Below are 21,715 nucleotides of genomic sequence, written 5' to 3'. Positions count from 1 at the left end.
CACCAACCGCATTGCTAACACTTTTTCTAGATCCCACAGCAACCTGGAGCATCTGCAGTATCAGCCCAGCAGCTTTGTCTAGCACTGAAACTATGTGCCAAAGACGTGCTCCATGCTGATCCACTCCACTTCTTCCAAACACTCCTCTCAGCTGCTGTCTGTCTCCCACTGCTTCTGCTCTGCCTTGCTGCAACCCACTTTCCTAGTTTTTAGTTTGTTTTAGCAGTAACTCCTAACCTAGCAGGGAAAATCAAGAGGAACCTGCAATCTAAAAAGACAACATACCCAAATCCAGTTTTTTGCTAATGCTTAGGTTTATCCATTGCTGAAGATGAAGGAATTGCTGATTTTCACCACTCTCTACACAGGTGATGGCTCTAGGCTGGCTATGGTTAAAATTGCTTTCTATTAGATCAAATCTGAGATTCTTTTTCAATCACTTTCTTTAGTGCTCCCTGAAGGCCAGTTTCTTTCCATGCCAGTGAGCAAGTATACCACAAGCTTTTTTTCAAGCTGCCCACTGCAAAGATCCTCCTCTCCGATATGAGTACCTTCCCTCTGGAAGGGGGAAAGGGAGTTCTGCCTTTGAAACCCACCTAGTCCTTCGCCAACGAGGCTTGATAAAGGAGCTATCTGTGATGACAGGCCTTGAGACAGGGACACCTAGGGTTCAAGGTCTACCTGATGAGAAGAATGTGGTGCATGGGTTGGGCCAATTCTGCCTCATCTTGTACGGTAAAACTCCAGGCATGCTCCAGAAGTGCAGGAATGTGGAAATACGGCTGGCCTGGATGGCGACCAGATTCCCTCCAACACCTATGAGGACAAAACACAGTAAACCTGTAAACCACCTTCACTGCAGCAGGAAACACCAGTCTAAAACCTAGCCCAAGGTGAGTCAACCTGCATTCACTTAGAAGCTCACTGAGACCAGCAGTGAGAGAAAGAGAAAACCTGATCTTACGTCATGGTGATGCTGCGCTACTCAATTGGCAGGAACAGCTCTTAAAAATCAGGAAGGCTCCAGTGATCATCTCCTGACTGCTTTATTGGAAACATTTTCCCTTGCTTCCCAGCACCGGCTGTAAATGCCACGTGGCCTCTGAAGATGGTGTAATTGCACCTGGTTTGACACAGTCTGTGAGCAACACCTGAGGAAAGCAGCACAGGCAATGCCAGATGCTGCTCACGGCCACTTCTTGGATTTACTCACCCAGAGAGCCGTTATTGTTTAAAAGAAAACAAACATCACAGAGAGTGATTATATGTCTGTCTGAAGGCATCTAACACACTTGATAAATGAGAAGGAATCATACAAGAATGAATCAAAGCCCAAATATGGGAGGTAATTAAAAGGAAATTAACTCCTTCCAGACTGATTAATTCTAGCAAACATGAAAAAGCAGCTACGTTTTCCAGCAGAAAATAGAGGGATGATCATCTATGGGGCAAACCTCCACCACCCTGAGTATTTGCAGGGTAAAAATGCCACAGAAAAGATAATGGTAAGCCAGATCCTACAGGCTTCTCATATTTTTCCTTCCTTGAAGAAGGAAATGCTCCGTCATTAAATGTGAGATTTGCCAGAGCAGAATCAAAGTGAAAATACTAAGACGAGCTCAACGTAGCTCAAGATGGGAGCTCTCTGAATTGTGCACTGCCATGCTTTGCAGGACTCCCCTGCACATGCAAAATGAAGAACTACCTCTGCAAAGACACTGAGCACTGCGTAACTCTGCCACCAGCTCTGCCAAACGGGTCGCCCGCCCCCACAGAGCAATGTCTGGGTCAATCATTGTTCAACTAAATTGCTGTTGACGTACTTTCCTAATGAGGTTCTTTGGCTAACGGTGCTGGAAAGAGTTTGTCAGCAAGGTGGCTGTCTTCATGCAGATCCAGTGAGGTGACAGCTGGGTGACACCCCCTGACTCTGCAAGAGGACACCGTGCTTTGGGGGTGGCAGGAGGCCAAGCCTGCCCTAGGAACATGGGTTTCTCCTGGGATGGGCCTGGCCTGCAAGAACATTACAATATCAGAAAAATAACCCAGTGGATCCTCAGCGATGCCAGGATCCCCAGCAGTTTGTACTGGGGAGTGTGTGTATAAAAGTACTGTGAGGCTTCAAACAAATATAAATATACACACAAAGGATGTCGAGATATATATCAAAAATCTGTATATATAATCCATATATAATGTTTTATATATATACACACACATATATAATCTTAATATATTAATCTTTACCAACAATCTGTATAGGGGATGACTGCACAGCTCAAATTACAGAGCAGAGAGAAACAGGGAAAATGGATTTATTGTGACATTCTTAGTAGGTTTGATGTTATGAAAGTAAAGGTGTTAACGTAGCTCTCAGAGACAACCATCGGATGCTGTTAAACCTTCCCACAGCTTTGCCTGTATTTTTCAGCCCTGCCTGCTATTTTGCTCCAGAGACGCTTCAAGATATGAGTAAGCAGGGATGCACAGGCGACCACTAGCTTCATTTCCACTCATGATGGCAGCAGAGACTTGAACACAGACCTCTGTGTAGGGGCAACAGTGGCTAACATAACCCTTGGAGAGGAGGAGGAGGTATAAATAAGAGCATGCATATATCCCCCCCTGCCCAACCTACCGTTAATCACAGGTGTGAAAACTGCCATGCCTTCAAAGTTTGGGTCAGTTACAGTTTTGTCCAAGATGAGCCCACCAATGCTGTTAAAAAAGGACAGGCAATGAAGATGGATCAATCTCTCTTCCCAGGGCAATTCCTATGCCATGAAAATAGCACACTGAGATGAGTTACTGCTGCTTCCCCATTGCCAGAGCTGGACTATTCACCATTTACTCCTTTTACAGCTCAGTCTTCACCAATAGATAAGTCTTACAGGTTTTGTTAATGGCATAACGTGATTAGGAAGACCTCCTTGCCCACCCTTGAGCAAAACTGCTAGTAGCCAGGAAAGCTTTATCATCCTTCCCAAAAGTTTTGCTACACTTCTATACTGGTCTTAGCAGTTTTTTAAAATATTCTCCCAGATCTCAGCTGGGTCTGAAAGGTGTAGCACAGGGGGAATGAACTACCTGGCTCTACATTCAACAGTCTTCTGTCTTTACAGCTGGATAAAAATGAGGTTGAAGTCTGACTATTTGTGATGGTCATCATCTCTCTTTTCGGTTTCCTGGCTTGCACACACGGCGCAGAGATGTGCAAGTGAGACATAAAATGATGACTTGCTTTTTCCAGTCATTTGGAGGCTCTTTATCTGCTATCTTACTGCCTGTTGGAGGGCTACCAATGGCTGAGAACCACCGGACAAATACCCCTCTGCTGTCTCTTCCAGTTTCACTTTTCATGGCTTTCTAAATGAGCACAGGGTCTCTCTGCAGCATGCATACACGTGTGGGCTCAGGAGCAGTTCCTCGCTTTACCTGCTGATGCTCATTGCAACAATGACTGGCTGCCATCCAGATTTCAGGACTTCAGCAAGGGAAGGACTTTGCTTGGCAATAGCAACCCAGAGAGGGATCATGACAATGAAGACAGCACAGATCAGAGGAGAAAGGTATTTCATGTCTGGCAAGAAAAAGAAATCTTGAATTAAATGCCCATGGCTTCACAGGTTGGCAAAATCATATTGCAGTCTGGAAGAAAGGCAGCAGGGCTCTCGCTCAGACTGAGTTACGTTAGCAGAAAAATCAATCACATGAAGCAAAATATCTCCCACACAACCACCCACTCCATCACAGAAATCCATAATTAATCCCCGAAATTCACTGCTAGAGGACATTGTTTGAAAATCAGCAGGATTCAAAGCAAGTTATATTTGAAGATGAGCAAGTCTCCAATTCCATCTCCAACTAAGCAAGACAAAATGTTACAAAAATTCTGGCTTCAGGGTACAAATCAAACAGCATGGCAAGGGGGAAACTCCTGTGTGCAAGCTGTATCACACAACAGACATCTCACGCCTTCACCTAAAACAAGAGGCAATAGGTACTTTTTTGGTGGCAAGCTAGCAGAATTGCTGAGCAGCTGGTCTGCTCTATGGGAACAAATGCTCTCTTGCACATATAAGCCAGTTAAGATCCAGGGTTTCTTTCGTGCTAGCTTACATGTGTTTCCATTAGGTGCTTTTCCCATTTGGTAGGGGTGTAACCTTGAAGTGACCTTTAGAAGCAAAGGAATTAAAAAATAAGTAGATGTGCAGCACTAAAAGAAAATAAACATGACTCAGAAGCACGAGAAACACCTTCAAGCAATGGGGATGATGCCAACCCTTTTGATATAAAAATGCTTCTTCAACAACGCTCTCCATCTGGTCTCTGTGTTGGGGCCAAAGCCAGCGGGTTGTAACGCAGACTTTGCAGGTAATCTGGGAGATGAAGCCGGCTCAAAGTGTGCATTTTTCAAAATGACATTGCCAGGGCCTCGGGCTACCTGGATGAGATAGCACTGATGTGATGAAACCTTCCATGAATCAAGGGCTCTTACACAGAGGTGCATTCTTCACGCATGTCTTTAGCACTGAAATGCAACCACTTCTGGGATGTAAATAGCTGCTGTTTTGTCAGTGTACTTTACCACCTGGAGTCATTTAGGACAGATGGGTTGTATGACAAACTTAGCTGCTGTACTGGATCTCCTTTCCTCACCCCTTGTTGTTTCAGACAATTAATTCCTTCTTAAATAATGCAGATACAGGGCACTGGAGTCTATCAAACCTTATCAAAGCTCACAGAAAGACTCCTGGTAGGATGAATGGACTTCAGTCTCCACATTCCAGTTCTGCCACATTCTCTCACACAGAGCCCATAAGCAAGCTGAAACCCTTTAGCACAGTTTGTATCTCCACTATGCAGGACTTGGAAGGACCAGGGTTAATTTCTAAAAAATTGAAGATCTTCACTGGCAAAAGAGTATTCTGCAGAAGGAGGTGGTGCTGCATCAGGTGGCACATCATACTCCAAACTTTACAGACTCACTGGTATTTCTGAAGGATACATTTTGGTAGGACCCAGAAGTTGCCACAGCATGACCTGTCCCTTACTACACACTGGGGAGGGAAATGGATTTTTTCAACCAGCATCAACAGCGCCTTCCTCCTACCTGCTTCACTTCATGCTCCTAATGACTAGGTGTCTGCGTGCTGAGTATGTTCCATCTCAAGAGGCTACTTAAACTACTCTGAAAACATCACGAATGCTCTCTGGTCACAACCATAGAGGTTATGATGTTGTTCTGCCATGTGCTCCCTGGGAGGTATTATCAGAGGCATAGTGATTGAAAGACACTTTACACAGGCAGGTATGATGGCATCATGGAAAAAGCCTATTAAAAAAAAATGCACCTCTAAAGCTCAAGGAGGACTGGACGGAAGCGATTTGTGGGCCTCTCCCTGCAACGTGTGCTCCTTCGCTCCCTCACTTGCTGGCATATGGAACAAGTTATGCAAACTGAGAACAGCTGCCTCGCTGCTTCTGCTCACAGTCTGAAGCAACAGTTTGGGTTTCAAATGGTATTGAGTTTGCTGGATCTTTTTATTTTTCTGTTTCTGTTCTAGGTTAAGCTCATGGTAAATAGCCTAGCACTTTCCAAGCAACAGTCAGGCATATATCACCAAGCTGCAACACGTTTTGAGCTTTTCGGTGTCAACAGGTGCCCAATTCTTTGCCAACCAGCAGAACAGCTAACCCCACAGCCACAACTCCTACTCAGAGTCCTGTGAGCATAAAACAATGCAACACTGCCTTCCTCCCTCAAATTTGATCATATCTTGTTCATTCACGACTCTCCACACGAGAAGATACGAGAATATTTTACAAACGCCAAAACCCTGAAATTGCTTTGTGAGGAAGGACCTGCTATTACCCATGCACTGAAAGTAGTTATGCTTGGCCAGCAACAAATGCAGGAACATAGTCAGTGTCACATATGTCAACCTTCTGTTCCAAAGCTATGCAATACACGTTGGTCATTTCTTTGACAAATCCCAGTTATGTTTCTTAGGCTCTGCCTTCCAGTTTGCTACTAAAAGAGAGCTTGGAAAAAGCCTCTTTGATCACTTCTCTAACCCAGTGACATGACAGCCTCCTTTCTGAAACATTCCAGAAACTGGTAAGCGCCCTGCAATAATTTCACAAGGATTCATCCCTTGCTTGCTGAGCTCCAAATCCCTGCTAAACACTGTACCTATGTATTTGAAGAGTGTACTGCTGATTCCTGCCAGCAGGGAAAGGGTTATCAAGTCTCCAAGGCTTGCTGCTATGGGTGTGGCAACATTGTCTGGATTGATCCCAACTTTCCTTGCTCCGATGATCACTCCAATCATCACCAGACCTAGAGAAGACACAGAGCAGGCATCAGAGAATGCATCCTGCTGCGTTTCACCCCAGAGCTTCTGTTCTGGTTCCCAGAGGGACGCGCAGTCTGGGAAAACCAAGAAGCAGATTGCCCACAGCGGTACCATACAGCTGGAAATTGGACATCCCCAGGAATTTGTCCTCTTGCTTTCGCCAACCTGAAGGGCATGACTCTGCCCTTATGAACTGCACCAAAGGCCCAGAGGCACACAAGCAAATTCCAGGGATCAAAGGAGATACCAGCAGGCAGCCCAAATATAAAAGCTCCCCTCCTGAGCAGCCTAATCTGCTGCCTTGAAGCAGGACCAGGCATGAAGCACACTCATAGATAAGCACACAGCAGGCATGCAGCAGCCTCCTGGTGCCATCCCCAGCTCCAGATTCCACAGCACAAAGATATTTTCCATATTAGACCAAAATTTCTCTGAGTTTGAACCACCAAGGAGCAACGAGCTTCCTTACAGTAGCCTGAATTAGCTTTTCAGTCCGGCCATCAGACTGATCCCCCATGTCCCAGAGTCTTTGGGGCTGCTTTAATTTGCACTGGGTGGATGTTGATGCTGTGAGCAGCTCCAGAGTCAAGGGGTTATGGAGGTAGCCCACATCACCTATTTTCCCCTGTCCTCTGAGCTGCACCTGGAAAATCCAGCTGCTTTTCAGCATCGTTGGAGAGGAGGGAAGTCTTGCCTGCCCAGGTAAGTTAATGACCACAAACCCCCAAACCTGATGAACGTGTGGGAATTCCTCAGCCATCAGATCTCTCAGAGGCCTGCGGAAGAGCCACCTGGAATAAACCCTGCCTGGCCAGCCTCCACTGATGTGTGATTAGCAAGGGCAGCCTTGAGACAAGACATGACATCTCTTCAAAGTCCTTCTGTGGCTGACAGGATGCCTCAAAGGAAGCCTGAAAAATGGTGGTTCTCTCCAGCTCACAACCTCTCTGAGCATGCACAGGAGCATCGGCTCTCCCCTAAGAAATGCCACGTGTGCACCTTCCCTGATACAACATCCCTTACACAGAAACACATCCTCGTACAACATGGCATTCTCCACAAAAGCCCTCCCAGATACCCATGCTCCCCTCCCCACAGCACAGTTCATGCTGCTTCCCTCCCCAGTCATAAAAAAGCAGCCTCCTGTCATGCACACCCACACACAGGCTGTCTGTGACCATGTCCAGGGGAGAAAATACTGCTAGCTGAAAGCCTGTGATGGTACAGCAGCAAAGCCTCTCTATATCACAACAAGCAAGGAGATTGAAGGGAAGAGTTTAATGAAAGCTGGGCTGCTGTTTTTCTCTTTTAACAACTGCCTCATCCCATTTTCATCAAAGGCATCTACTATCACCCTTTGACTCCAGCTTCAGGATACGCACTTGCTCTAACTTGTCCCTTTCATTTAGAAAACTTGCTGTATCCAACTATGCCAGCAACCTCTATTCAGGGTATCATGCTGCCCTCATATGGCAGACCTACAAACTGATCACCTTCAGGCAACACAGAGCAGCTCCTACCCGTCCACCCCATCACATTTCCCTTGCAACGGGAATAGCCAGCGAGTGGACTGCCTGGCTCAGAGCTCACAGCAGGTAAGCCACAGGGCTGGCCACAATCCTCCACGGTGTACTGGGTGACCCAAGTCCATCTCGACTGTAGTCTGGAGCTGTCTCCTAACAGACTCTCAATACCCTGCTTTGTGCATGGCATTAGTTCATTCTCCCCTAGGAAAGGGCGAGCGTAGATGGCTAACGTGTCACCCAAGACACATGGAGAAAGTGTGTGCACATGTGTGTACAGCCATGCATAGCATGTGGCATTTTTCGCAAGTCAGGTGAAGTGGGACATTTTGATTGCTGCTGTGGATGCCAAGAGCCCAACAAACAACAGATCCTGGGAGAAAAGAAGCAAAGGCAGGATGAAGAGGGGGTGAAAGCAGCAGATATAGGACTAATGCTCCCTGCATCCCTCCTCCCAGTGTCAGACCAAAGGGATGTCACCTGGGCCTCCCAGGAAGAAGGGACAGTTTTTCTGCACCTGAGTGCTGCATGTTTGATCTGAGGAACCAGAACAACTCACCAAGAGAAAGTGCAGCTATGAAGGCCGTGGTCACGCTGCTGGCACACAGCACAGCAGCCTGGCTCAGCTCCACAGAGCCCTTGGAGATGGCTCCCAGGATCACAGCAGCAACAGCAGCCAGAAGTCCCACCACGGTGGCCTGGACCTGGGGGCCAAAAGACAAGTGGTGAGCTACCATCTGCATCTGCTCCCAGGCAGTCCTGGCTCCATGCGACCACAGCATTGCCACACAACTAAGCCTTGCAGAGATGCTGACTGCTCATGTATTAAGCAGCATCCCTGTAAGGCTCCACTACATTAAAAAGAATTCCTGCCAAAGTTTTTCTCCAAACTTCTGGAGGCCTGCAAAGGGCAGATAACATTTCAGCAAAGGACACCAAGTCCATCAGCAAAGGAATAGCCCTGCTCAACACAAAAATGGGCTCCCCATCAACACAGCACTCCTAGCAAGCTGAAAGCTGTGTAAGGAGATAAGGGAAAGCACACAGACACATGTTGCAAGCCCTGTGGCCTTGCCATGTGCAACCTCTAGGCTGGTTGCTGGATTTTAACAAGCAGAAAGAGCTACAAGAGTCACATTTCTCCCATCTCTCCCCTCCTGCCCAAGGCTGATTCCCAAACACTGCCAGTAATGGACAGGCTTTATCTGTTGTGAAACAGGGATTGTGCCGCAGCTCTCCCTGAAAAAAAGGAGTTTTTTTCATTATTTCAGTTTGTCCACAAAGACAATTAATGTCTAGATGTGTTTTGCAGCTAAACTACAAGCTCTGGGGCCACACAGAGTTTTATTGGAGGTCAAGTCCTGGGCTCTGCTTGGCTCTGTTGAGACTACCTGCCCCAAATCAACTGCCTGGGATTCAGCATTGCTGGGAACAGATGCTGTTGGGCTGCAGCACAGCAAGAGAAAAGGGCCTTTTTCCTCTCCCAGCTCAAGTGACTCACCTGGATAAGGGCTAAATTGCACGTGGCCATTTTCCATTGCTTTTGGGCATCATCCATCTGTCCGGTGTTAGCCTAGGAGCCAAGAGAGACACCCTGAAAACCTGTTCCTGTGGCACAGGTGGCTGCTGAAGGCAGTTTCACCTGGTCCCTGTGAGAAAGCAGCTGCTAAAGCCAGAGAGAGGCAAGCGCAGGTCGGCATCTCCCAGCCTTCCCTGCACTTCCTTCTTGACACATCTCTATCATGCTCCAGCCCAGTGTCCCAGGGGTAGCAGAGGCTCACATGGAGGTGCAGAGGCATTGCAGGGCACCCAGCTAAAAGGTGGAGTGGGCACATCCACCACATCCCGCACAGACCAAAAGCTGAACAAATTAAACCATTTTTCCTCTTTCGTTCCTCCCAAATTGCTCTGTTAAGCTTCAATTTCTCCCAAGACATGCAATACAAACAGCCCAAAGTAAACAAAACTGTTTAGGGAGATAGGAGAAATCAAATCCAGAGTAGCAAAAGCTACTGCAGGTCCCGAGAAGCTTCAGTCTGCTCCCCCCAAGGTAAGATTGCTGGGAAGCCCTGGGTCTCTCAAGGACCAATACCCACAGAAAAGCAATCCAATACTGAAGCTGACAGCTGCGGAGCCCTGGCTTTGTCTCCTTCATGTGTCACAGGGCCCCAAATATCAGCAACTGGCCAACCAGGGATTAATTCACCTTGAAAGTGCAGATGGAAATTCTCTGTTCCAGTTACAAAATGAGGGCAAACACATTATTTTAACTCACACACCACTAGTTTCTACTTAGCAGAAAAGGGCATGTCCCATACATACAGTGTGGTTATATAAAAGCAGAATCTCCTAATGTCTCCTGCTAATCCCCCCCCGCCTTGTTACCACTCACAGCAGTAGAGAGCCTGGATGCCAGTGTCATCTCAAGATTACCCTTCAGGCCAACCAGGGCAGGAACCAGGATAAAAACTTCCGTAATTGTCCGAAACACATCCCAGTGCTGGAAGAAAACAAAGGCAATGACCTCAGTTTGTGAAGCTGACCAGTCCAGTGCTGTTGCTTCAAAGAGGAGTGGGTTCCCACCTCACTACCTGCTCTACAGGTGCCTGCTATGCACATGGGGGCAGATGCTGCCATGGGCTGGCTGCATTTTGGGAGTGAAGGAAGCAATTTTTAGCTTGCAATATTTTTTCTGATCTCATGCACAGCAAAGCACTATCCTAACAGTGAAAGGAACTTTCTTCCCGAGGGCAGCAGAAGATTTCGGAAAGCCACAAATTAAAATCTGCCTTTAGCATTAGCCAAGAACAACGTGAAAAATAATTACGGTTCACAAACCAAATGAAATACAGCATGCTCTCCATCCTTTGTACTGACACTAGATACAGGAACGCCTATTGCTATCAAGACTCACAAGAATAAACACAAAGATCTGGAAATGATCTAACAACAAAAGGTTGTGTCTGTCTTTTTTTACCAAACTTCTAACTAAGCATCTAAGACTGGTGGTGGGAGGGAAGGAGATTTTTGTATTCTCCACAGGCAGTTCCTAAATCTTCCTGTTAGCAAGCGTGCTCCCAGCACAGCTGGAAAAAGGATTTTGAATTAAGATACCCCATAAGCCCAAACTGCTGGGCCAATATCTTGATTATCATTGCTCCTCTGAAGCTGAACTGTACAAAGCTGTTGAATCAGCTGCAACACTAGAAATTATCCAAAACCTTAAGAAACTTTGTTGATTAACACGTCTTCTCTAATTTATCTACCATACAGTGCCTTGGAACATAATTCATTCACCCCCTGTGCATTCAAGAATGTTGCCGAAGTCCCACTGCAGCCAGAGAGGTTCACATCAGGATGAAATCACAGAACGGAGCAGCTCACCATGAAGTAAAACCAACTAGCCCAACATCTAAGAGCAGAATACAAGAAAAAAAGAGCAGTGGCAATGAGTCAGACCAAAGGTCCATCTAACCTATCCTTATTTCCAGCAGTAGTCAAATTCAGGTGTATAAAACAAGAATGTACAAGTATGACAAGTAGACAGGATAATTCTCCTGTATTTTCCAGCCTACAACTATCTGCCACAGGATACTGAGCTGGTGGGGGTTTTTCTGCACACTTACCAGTGTTCAAAGGATTTCTCCTTCAGGTACTCATCCAATCTCCCCCCTCCAACCTATGTGCCGTCCTGTGGCAAAAATTTCCATAGTTTAGCTACACGTCATGTGAAGGATCAACTTGTTCATTAATTCTAACTTGTCACTGGCTAGTATCATATGATGGTCCCGAATTCTGGTGCTAGAGGACAAAATGAACAACAGATCCTTGCCCACCTCCTCCACATCCATTGGGGTTCTATAAACCTGAAAATCCAGGAGGTTGGACAGACTCAGTAAATGTCGACACATTCAGCTGTCAGCCTGTTGGGAAATACATAGGGGGTGTAACGGCTTGGTGTTTTGCTCTGACTGTGCCATGGGAAGCTGTGGGAAGCCGGTGGTGTGGCTGTCTGCTGGGAAGACATCACAGCTTCCTTCTGAGTCAGGATGAATAAAAGGGGCTGAGCCAGCCCTGAGCATGTGGTGCAAGACACCCCTCAGAGGTGCAGATAACAGGCAAAACATTATTATCAATAAAAAGGGCACATTTCCTGGTAGTGGTGACCTGGAAACAGGCACGTTTCAAAATGTTAAAGGTAAGTTACTGTTGAGTAAATAACAGATAACACGAGAATAGTCACCTTATTCGATACACTGCAATTTTGTTTGAATTTGTTAACATGGAACTTAAATACCTGAGAAAAGCTAGGGGCGGACATCTCTTTTAAAGATTCAAATCCCCCTCTCTCCTCTCTCTTTAATTAAGAATAAAGATCCAAACACATCTTTGACACCTTCAAAAGGAAGAGGAGAAAAAACAGACTTCGTAGTCACAATGTAAAAAACGCCAATAATTTAAAATACACAGGCAAGCAGACATTCATATTTAAGACCTTGCATATTTTTACACATAAAAAGACATAAAAATAAAAAGCAACAGAAAAACTCAACTGTTTATATTTTCTGTGCATGTCACGTTTGGGAAATATTACTTTGTTTTATCAATGTAAACGCCAATCCTTGTGTTCATGATTAATTTTGCAGGTCTCAAGCCATCATAACAGAAGTTTCAGCATGAGGTATGATTTTTTGGGACTCTGCCTTACATATAATTACACCGAAAGGCTTTGAACAATTAATAAAGAATCGCACAACTTTACTAATAAAAAAAGCTGACTTAATTGCCTCCATTTGAGTCTCATTAGTGATTCATCAAGAGCCTAAGGACAGATTCATAATTATTTATACCACAGTAGCCAGGCCTCCATTGTGTTAGAGCCTGCAGAAATACAGAATAAACAGATGATCCCTGTGCCATCACCTTCCAGGAGCGTCAGCTGGAGGAGCTGGTGAATGTGGCAAGTTAGAGCTGTGCGGGCAAGGAGCTGCCTGAATGAAGACAGCTGGATTATGTCTAGGAAGCGCCTCTGTCTTTTGAGATGAAAACTGGCCTAGAAGGAACAGAAACGGTCCCTGCAGCATTGCAAACCCACACAGGGACACTGAGCCAGAAAGAGACTCTTTCCCACTTCGCATCCCCGTAATGGAGTTCAGCCCTAAAGCTCAGCTCTGAAGAAACTTGGTTACCTCATGATCCACCCTCCTTACACTGTCCTCACAGTCCCAGCCAGGTCCTGCTACCTCTTCAGGGCATCCATCCTCCCACGGCAGCAGCTAAGAAACCTCAGAGGTTTTCCATTGCCCCAAAAAAGTCAACAGAAAGATCAAAAGATCCCGGACTACAAAATGCAAGCCAATTCAAAATCCTTTTTAATGCTAATCATCTCATGGGCTTTTATCAACAAAGGACAGGGATATCTTATGTCTGTGATTTTTATTTGGACTGTGTCCCACTGCAGTGGTGTGGAAGGGGAGAATGAAAGGGAAGCTTTCCTTCTGAATTCTCTGGTTTGAAATCTGATCATCCAGCTTCAATCTGATTCTTCACCTTACTGTAAAAGAGTGGGCCAAACACTGGCAGGGCCCTGCAAGGTCTCCAGCAATGCCAGCCAGCCCGGAATCCAGATCAACCAGCTGGCCAAGAATCACTGGAGCAGAGGCGGAAACGTCCAACAAGAAAAGACCCGTGCAATGCTACTGGCCCTGCACAGAGACTGCATCATCTGCATAACCAAGAAGAGAAAATGGCAAATGGCTATTTCTTTGGGCATCCTTTTATAGCAGTATGAGAGACCCGGGTTTGAGCCTTGGAGTCAACTGGGCTAGACAAATCTCTCTTATTGATTTTTTTTTTTTTTTTAACAGTAACATGAACAGTTCTCAGTTCCATCCCAGGACAGACCAGAAACTGTTAAAAACCTGAAAAGTTTGATAGGAGACAAACAAGCAATTACCACTTTGTTCTCACCTTTACAGCAACATCAGCCCTGCAAACAAGAGAGCCAGCTGGACTCCCAGCGCAGAACCACATTATTTCAAGATATTTTGTATGTAACAGAACAAAAGCAGCACCATTAAACTCACATGTATGCTCTAGATACCATCCTTGAGCTTGCCTAGGTATCTCCCTGTCAAAGGCAGGCAGGGAGTTTCCTAAAAATGTTTTGCAGTAACTGCAAATAGGGCAAAGCATTCCTCAATCAGACCATCCTCTTAAAAATGGGCAAATCACAGACTCCTGGACTAGAAAAACCTGTAGTTTCAGTAGCGTGAGCCCTCATGATTACCAATATGAGTCTTATGGTACCTGGCCTCAAGCAAACAAACTTAGTCTCAGGTTTTAGTTGGACAGGACAGTAAGTGCCCAGCTCTTGCACTTGCAGGAAGAAAAGCTGAAAATAAGCAGCTCAGACACAAAAAGGCACAGAAGAATAATCCAAATCTTTAAAGGCTAAGATCTCTGGATTTTCCCAGCTACTGGATTTGTTTTCAAATATGGGGTTGTTAATGCCATGGCAGCTTACCTCACTCACATCTCTCCTATGCCAGTTGTGACTCCCAATGCACTAGCTCCCTCCTCTGGGAGCTGAACCCACTGACTGATGGCTCCTATTTCAACATAGTTGGAAAGACCTTCACCAAAAAATACACTTCCTATTATTGTGCTTCATGCATGACCCCATTTCTAAGAGTCTAGCAAACAAATATACAAAGTAGACTGCAGTCTGGTATTTAAAGGACACATGCAATGTAGATATACCTGGCTTATGTTTTCCATCAGTTTGGATACAGTTACATTTTTTAACAGAGCCCAATTCTTAGCAAGTGCATTCAATTTCTTTTAGACAAAGACCTATTCACCTGCCAAGGGCATGGAGTGGGTACGTACTATGTCTTTATCCTTCCCTGAGATAACTGCTAACTATTAACATAACATCTTGGGTAGTTTGAGAACTTCTGTAATGCTGCAAGACAGGTCTGTGCCTAAGCACAGCACAAGGTGGAGATGACAAACACAGCATAGCAACAGCGTGTGCCACTCCAGTTAACCCTTCTTTGGTATTCCTCACGTTCCCTTTAATTCAACTTCTCTGTCTTCTTTGTTTCTTCCAATGTAAGAAGAAACAGCAAGGTATTGTCTTTCCAAACACTCAAGTATCCATATTTAGCTCCTGCTGTGGTACTAATGCCAGAGAATCCAATGTACTCCAGTGAGCTCAGAGTGCAGGATATATCCTTGGGAAACTCTGCCAGCCTTTTGATTTGTAAATCCACCGGCATGAGATGCCCAAACTAGATCAAATTTTGCATTTCTATTTGTGCCACTGGTACAAAGCAAAGACAGATGGGATAGATTCTGGTTGTGGGCACAACGGTGTAAATCCAGCAGCACTCCTTGGAAGTCAATGAAAGTTATTCAAAATTTACACCCACCTCAGAATCTGGCCAAGAAGCACTCTGTAGGCAATGCTAATCTTTTTATGCTGGCACGCCTCTCATCACAGTATCTAAATGCCTTCTAGACCAAAGATTACATTAGGTTGTTTGCAAAGAACTGGAAGTATAAAGTTGCCTCTAAGTGAGACAGGTAGTTAATAACAATCCTGACCTAGATCTCCTTATCAGCAATTTTGGAAGGAAAGAAATAATATCATGCAACAGGGGAATATGCTGCAGTCTGATCCCAGTTGCTTCATAGCAGTCATCAACGAGGTGTTTAGGTAGATACAGCAAAGGGAAAACCCAGTCTAACACACCAAGGGCAGTCTCAGGCAGTCTCACTGAAAGCCACTATCCCACTTTACAAGGAGCCCAAGTACTGATCTAAAGAGGATGGATAGTGTCTCTCCAGCACAGGAAAAGCCTACAGCCATCCTGCTGACTAGCTTCTAGGAACACACACGTTAAAAACAAAAATGCACAAATACTCAAGGTCAGTGAATTAGCCCATCCTCTCACTGCAAAGTTGCCTAACCACATGTACCTACTTGAACAACATCCATCAAGAGGCCAGCAGCTACCATGCCCAAACCAGCCAGAAGGAACGGCACGAAAATCTGGGAGGCAATGGAGAATGAAGTCTCTGGGAGAAATCCACTGGCTGACCTGGTCAACTTGCAGGTGAAACCTCTTAGCTTCTTGCCATGGAAGCACAGTTCCAGTTGTAACTGGGTGACCACCATGGTCAAACACCGTTACCCCATGCTCAGCAGCACAAATGGGGGGAGATCAGGACATCGCACAGATCCTCCTAGTAGCTCTCTTCGAAGTTAAAAGAAATATTTTTCCTCGAACTACATCAATGATGCCAAATTCCTTTAGCTTCTTCTCCTCCTAGGAGCACGTCCAGAGGGTTGCAGCAAGGGTATCCTCCAAAACTGATTCAGATGGGTTGAGCCCAGGTGGCAGCGAACTTGACGGACACTATTTCTCCGATTTATATCCAGGGGGGAATTAAAAAAGAGAAAAGAAGATTGCGGAGATGTCTGTGGACGAATAGAAATAAGCCCACACCCCATTCAGCTCCCACTACCTCGGTAAAAACCAGTAAGACCTGCTCAGGCTACAGCACTGAAAGAGTGACAGGTCATGCAAGAATCCCTCAGCCTGCTCAAACGCACTAGCGCACTAGCGTCCTTTCTCCTCAGGTTACATTTCTTGTCAGACTGCGGCTCGCCTTTGATACGATGGTTTAATATGTAAGCCTGCTGTGAACCAGCCTCAGTTCCCTCACTCCCACCATAAGCAACATTGAACTTTTCTCACTGTCCCAAGGCCGAGGAGGTGGGGAGTTAACAACCAGGATTCATTTTGCTCTCCTTCAAGGTGAAAAAGGTCAAGGAAAACATGAGTCCACATTTCTCACCGCTGATGATATTACGCAGGTCCCATCCCTGGGCAAGTGACACAGCTAAACCGGCTGATGAGAGAAGATCTGCCCTTCTAGACCCCGGCCCCTCTTGTCCCCTCCATGGTCTCTGTGGGATGTAACGATCCAGCTGTACCTCTGAATGACTGGCTTTCAGGGGAAAAAAAAAATCCAGACAACCAGCCAATAAGCTTCAAAAGTGAACACCCTTATCTGCTGTCATCACTTCAACTTTCTGCTAGTTTGCAAAGGCCAAGATAAGAGTCATAGCCAGAGCTTATTTAAGGTAGCTCCGTAATCTCACTACACCACAGGCAAGGGAGAGAAAGGGTGAATGTTTCCACTGCATGCTGCGAGCTGGTCTCCCTTCCTATCCTAAAGTGAAACACACTGCTTTTGCATACTCCCAGGAACATACTGTCTTTGAGAGAGGGGACCTCACTCCAGACTCTCCATGGTCAAACAACTGACACAAAGTCAAGAACCAGAGAGGCATCATGGCCACATACAGCCAAAGAATTTGTATCCTGCTCAGTAAAGACTTCAGCTCAACATCATGCATGTGGGGAAGGGAGTCAGGGTATTCTGTTGGGGGTCCTTTCTAATAATTGATTTAGGCAAACTAACTGGATCAGAGGGTCAAAAAGCTTTAAAAGCACAATTTAGAATGGAAGGTTATAGGATTGCTTTAGTACATTGGCAGCTGAGCTTTTTCACTATTCAACCACAGGTTCAAATCCAGCTATGACCCAGTGAAGGCAAACGAGCGAAAGCAAGTATTCAGTGGTAGGCACAAAAGATACAGGTTTCTTGGTCCAGTTCAAGTTCAATGTTTAAATTGCATTGCCTTACAATTTTGTACTAATCAAGCCCTTCCCTGACACTCTCTGCAGAGAGACATAAAGATTAATGGCTTGTGGACTCTGTCCTTGTGACAGGGTCCCCAGTCTGGAGCTAAACGCATTGGCAGGGTTGGACAGAACAAGACATGCTTTTGCCTTGCAGATAAATAGGGAACTGAGGAAGCTCTCAGCCATTTGGACGGTGTGTTTCTTTTGGTCTGAATTCACGCAAACCAAAGCACGAAGCCTAATAGGCTGAGAGGGCACAGCAGATCTCTCTGCAAGCATGGCAGGGTGGAAAACAAGCCCTAGCTACAGATGGAAGAAGACTCTGTTCTTTATTGCTTTCTAGGTTGATATTTTAGTACAGCCCCCGAAGCCTTCTCCACTCCCAGCTGGCTTGGTGTGTATGTGTGTCTCTTCCACCTAACAACAGTCCAGCTAGCTGAAAGCTAACAAGAGAGTACACTTCAGCTAATCTAACTGGAAAAAGAGCCCACAATAGCTGGAAGAGGGAGGTTAACAAAAATCCTGTAATAACCACACATGACCCAACCTCTTGATACCAGCCAGGAACTCAGAAGTGACAGCATGAAGGCCTGGTTCTGGTTAGAAAAGCATAGAGGCTTCAAGGAAATAAAGGACAATTTCTGGGCAACTACCACAGGTTTTCAAACACCTGATAATGCGCATATCTAGTCCCATATGCCACTGTATCTGCCAACTGGACTGCTGACAGGCAGAAACATTAATGTAAAGGAAATATTAATAAGCCCGAATGACTCAAATGTCATTTAAAAAACACAGCAGCACCACATCCTGTACTAAAGCGTCAGCTTGGCAGGGTTTATGGGTTTATCATGCTTCGTCTCTCTCTGTTTCTAAGCAAGCACCATAAAAAGCCTTCAACCGATGAATCAGTATGCAGAGAAGGTAATTGGTTCAGGTGACCTGCATGTGTACACTGGGTCATTTCATTATGCATTTAAGGAGCCTCTGATAAAGATCCGCACCATATTTGTCAGCAAAGAGATGCATCATATTTTCCTAGCAAAGAGATATACCATATTTGTATGTAAAGAGATGCATCAGGTTTGAGAAGAAAGAGAGCATTGCTGAACAGCAGGAAAAAGATTTTAACTGGTTGGGAAAAAAAAACCACACCTCATGGCTGCACCATTCATCATGGCAAAACCTGGGGAGGTACACTGCCGCCCTGCTCTGCACACAAATATATGCTGTATCCCTGTGCTTGCAAACTAGCCAACAGGTAGCATTGCCCTGGAGGAGTCAAAGCAGAAACAGCCTCTCGGGTGGCCCCTGACCCTGATCTAGGGCCTCCATCCACTGCCACAGTAAAAAAAAAGAACAGAAAGATGACAAGTGCCAAAGAGCACAGTTTCAGATGTACCTTATCATCCCTGCAAAGAAGGAACAGGGATACCAGTGAATGCTCTTACAACATGGCAGTGTTAGCAACAGGCAGCGCTATTCTGACACCTTAGACTCATGGGAGGATGATGCTTTTCAGGGACCATACATCCCACTTGTTGGAGTACTATCGCTCCTGACTGCTAGCTCTGTCAGATCAGGCCGTGTATTTTTGTTTCTTACTTTGCTCCACTCTTCCCCACTTTAGGAAAGGGTGGAGAAGAGAGCTTATATGGACAGACTGAGAACAAGCAGATGGAGCGTGCCTGGGGCCCAAAGCCTCGCAGCATCTCCTGTTGCCCCACAGAAACAGCAGCAGCAGCAGGGGCAGAAGCCAGGACTGGCTTAGAAAGGAAGGGCAATTCCTAGCAGCAGCAAGTCCACGATGAGACACACTCAAGTAGTCCATGATCATGCAGGAAGAGTCACTGTGCTAATTGCCAAAGGCCTGCTTTTCTGATGAGATATTGCATGGGTTGATTTCCCAGGCTCTAAGCACTAAAATGAAAGCTCTTTGTGAGCTCTTTATTTGCATAAAACAGAAACCAGACTTTTGCGGTTTCAGAGGAGTATGAGATTTGCTTCACATTCTGTTTATATTAGTGGCCCAGTCCTTCCTAGGAAAAAAAAGGGAAGAACACTGAAAGAAAAACACACCTCTAACATGATAAATCCATCTGCAACCTATTTCACGCTTTAATATCTCACAATAAAGAGGTAACATGCATTAATGTCAGAGATCCATAGGGAATGGGCAAGTCTGAACAGTGTGAAAAATAAAAATGAAAGTGGCTGCTCAAGACTCTCAGAATAACGTCTAAGGAGACAAAAGGTAGTTTGCCACTGGGTTCTGGATTTGGCTTGGTGTTTTCTGTTCTGACTAGATATTCTGCTGGGTATTCAGTACATGCTAAGGTCAGTTAAGGATACTACGTCACTCTTAAGCCTTTATAGCTCTTCTAGCTTAGGGAGATCAGTCTAGGGCTAATAGCAAAAGAACACAGCCCCAGATTTGTGAAAGTTGTCAATGCAAGCACAATAGTTTCAGTGTCACTGTATCAGATAGGTCAGGGCAGTCTGACCCAACAGCTAGCTAGTCAACAAGGGTTAACAAAAAGGCACACAGCAGTGAGAGTCGCCTAGAGTGCAAAGGCATAGGAATTTATAATCTGGAAATTAACTGCAGCTTTAAACTGCCTAAAATTAGGTGCTCACCACTACCTTAAAGCTCTGTATTACTGCACCATAGGAGGAAAGGTCTGATCCTGACTGTCAGAGAATCAGAAATCAGACTGTTAGAAGACTCAGTGATTTGAGTCATCTGCTACAAGGCCTTAGAAAAGGTCCGCAGGCTGGGCTGGTTGTATGAAGTGTTAACAGTGCTGGTCTGGCTGGCTCCTTGCGCAATAAAGTATGGGATGCAGGACTATCCAGATCTGTATCCAGGAGTGATACAACTCTATCTACTGCAGGAAAGCGCTATACCACCACAGCCCTTGGGGCTGCAGCTCAGATACCCTCTTCCTAGGACCAAGGTGAGATCTTTGTACAGGACTGCACCTTCCTACAGAGATGTTTCAGATCCTTCACATGCTCTTTAGTGTCATATTGTCTTTTATCTCTAGAGGGTTTTTTCCCTTTTGGGGCCAGAAAAATACCACACGCGGTCTCCTGAGAGCTGCACAGAAGTACATAATAGCTGACTTCGAAGGACACGTTGGCATATGAAACTGCTGCAAACCCTTCTTTATTTTGCCATCCCCAGGGCAAAACCCCTGCCTCTGAAGAAAAGTCCCCCACCTATCCCATGCCCGGTACCTCACATCAGCTTCTTTCCCTTACCTGAACATAATCCAAAACCATGCCTGCCAAGACCATGCCAAGCCCAGCTAGGAGGTATGGCAGGAGCACTTGCAGGCAAATTGCGACAGCTGACTCTTCCCGCGACTTTGCCATTGCCGCTTTCTCCTCAGCCAACAGCTTCTGCTGCGCGTGCAGAGAGACATCCTCTGCCTCCTGGCTGCCAACTCGGCTGTCTCTGTGTTTACCCTTGCTCTTTGCTTTGTGCCTGGATCGCTCTCCATTCCTAGTCCGGCCCTCTTTTCTCCTCTGCCGAACTTCCTCACCTTTCATGGTGGCTTTCTTGAATCACAGAGCTTTTCTGAAAAACAAAGTCAGAAACGAGGAGATAACAAAAAGATGCATTGGATGGGTCAGAGACAGGAAACCCTTTGGTATTTTGTCCACTCCACAAACCTGAAGATAAACTACCACCTCCTCCCAAAGCCCTAGATGCTCTGCTGACTGAAACATCAGTACTTAGTTTACCTTCAACTTTGTATAGTGTCAAATCAATCTCTCTTTCTGTAATTGCATCTCTTCCTACGCCTGTGTTTGTGCTGGAGTGCTTGCTGTGCATCCTGGCTCTCACCCTAAGAACGCATGGAAGGATGCAGAAGGTGCTCCACACAGCCTGAATTTTGGACCCACCAGCTTTCACACCGGGAGCTGTAGGAACTGAGGAGCCCAGCAGAATCCAACCCTTTTTGGGGTCTGACCCCTAGCCATGACATGGGAGCAGCTCACATCCTAGCATCCTGCAGTCCAGCCCAGGACTAGCATACCTAACATAGTACAGGTAGGTACTACACATGGTACCTAGCATAGTTCAGCTAGCTGTCCACCGCTC

At 45.8% G+C, this 21,715-nt stretch overlaps 1 protein-coding gene across 7 annotated transcripts in view; it reads right to left on the bottom strand.

Moving 5' to 3' along the window:
- SLC41A3 (solute carrier family 41 member 3) overlaps nt 1-21,715 on the bottom strand; it is a 31,110-nt gene that overhangs the window by 7,849 nt on the left and 1,546 nt on the right. For 4 of the 7 annotated variants that reach the window (XM_069812150.1, XM_069812152.1, XM_069812149.1 and 1 more), the window contains exons 2-9: nt 20,869-21,187; nt 10,275-10,382; nt 9,384-9,455; nt 8,442-8,586; nt 6,197-6,343; nt 3,436-3,580; nt 2,639-2,718; nt 682-816 (exon numbers count right to left, since the gene is read on the bottom strand). In XM_069812150.1, coding sequence (XP_069668251.1) covers nt 682-816; nt 2,639-2,718; nt 3,436-3,580; nt 6,197-6,343; nt 8,442-8,586; nt 9,384-9,455; nt 10,275-10,382; nt 20,869-21,159 — 1,123 coding nt within the window. In that variant the 5' untranslated portion in view covers nt 21,160-21,187. Of the gene's footprint in view, nt 1-681; nt 817-2,638; nt 2,719-3,435; nt 3,581-6,196; nt 6,344-8,441; nt 8,587-9,383; nt 9,456-10,274; nt 10,383-11,508; nt 11,532-15,872; nt 19,587-20,868; nt 21,188-21,715 lie in introns of those variants that run through there. The other 3 variants (XM_009915996.2, XM_069812155.1, XM_069812154.1) reach the window with 3 other exon arrangements.

This window comes from Haliaeetus albicilla, chromosome 24, assembly GCF_947461875.1.
Source record: "Haliaeetus albicilla chromosome 24, bHalAlb1.1, whole genome shotgun sequence".
Taxonomy (NCBI): domain Eukaryota; kingdom Metazoa; phylum Chordata; class Aves; order Accipitriformes; family Accipitridae; genus Haliaeetus; species Haliaeetus albicilla.
This window is presented reverse-complemented; position numbering and strand designations above follow the sequence as displayed.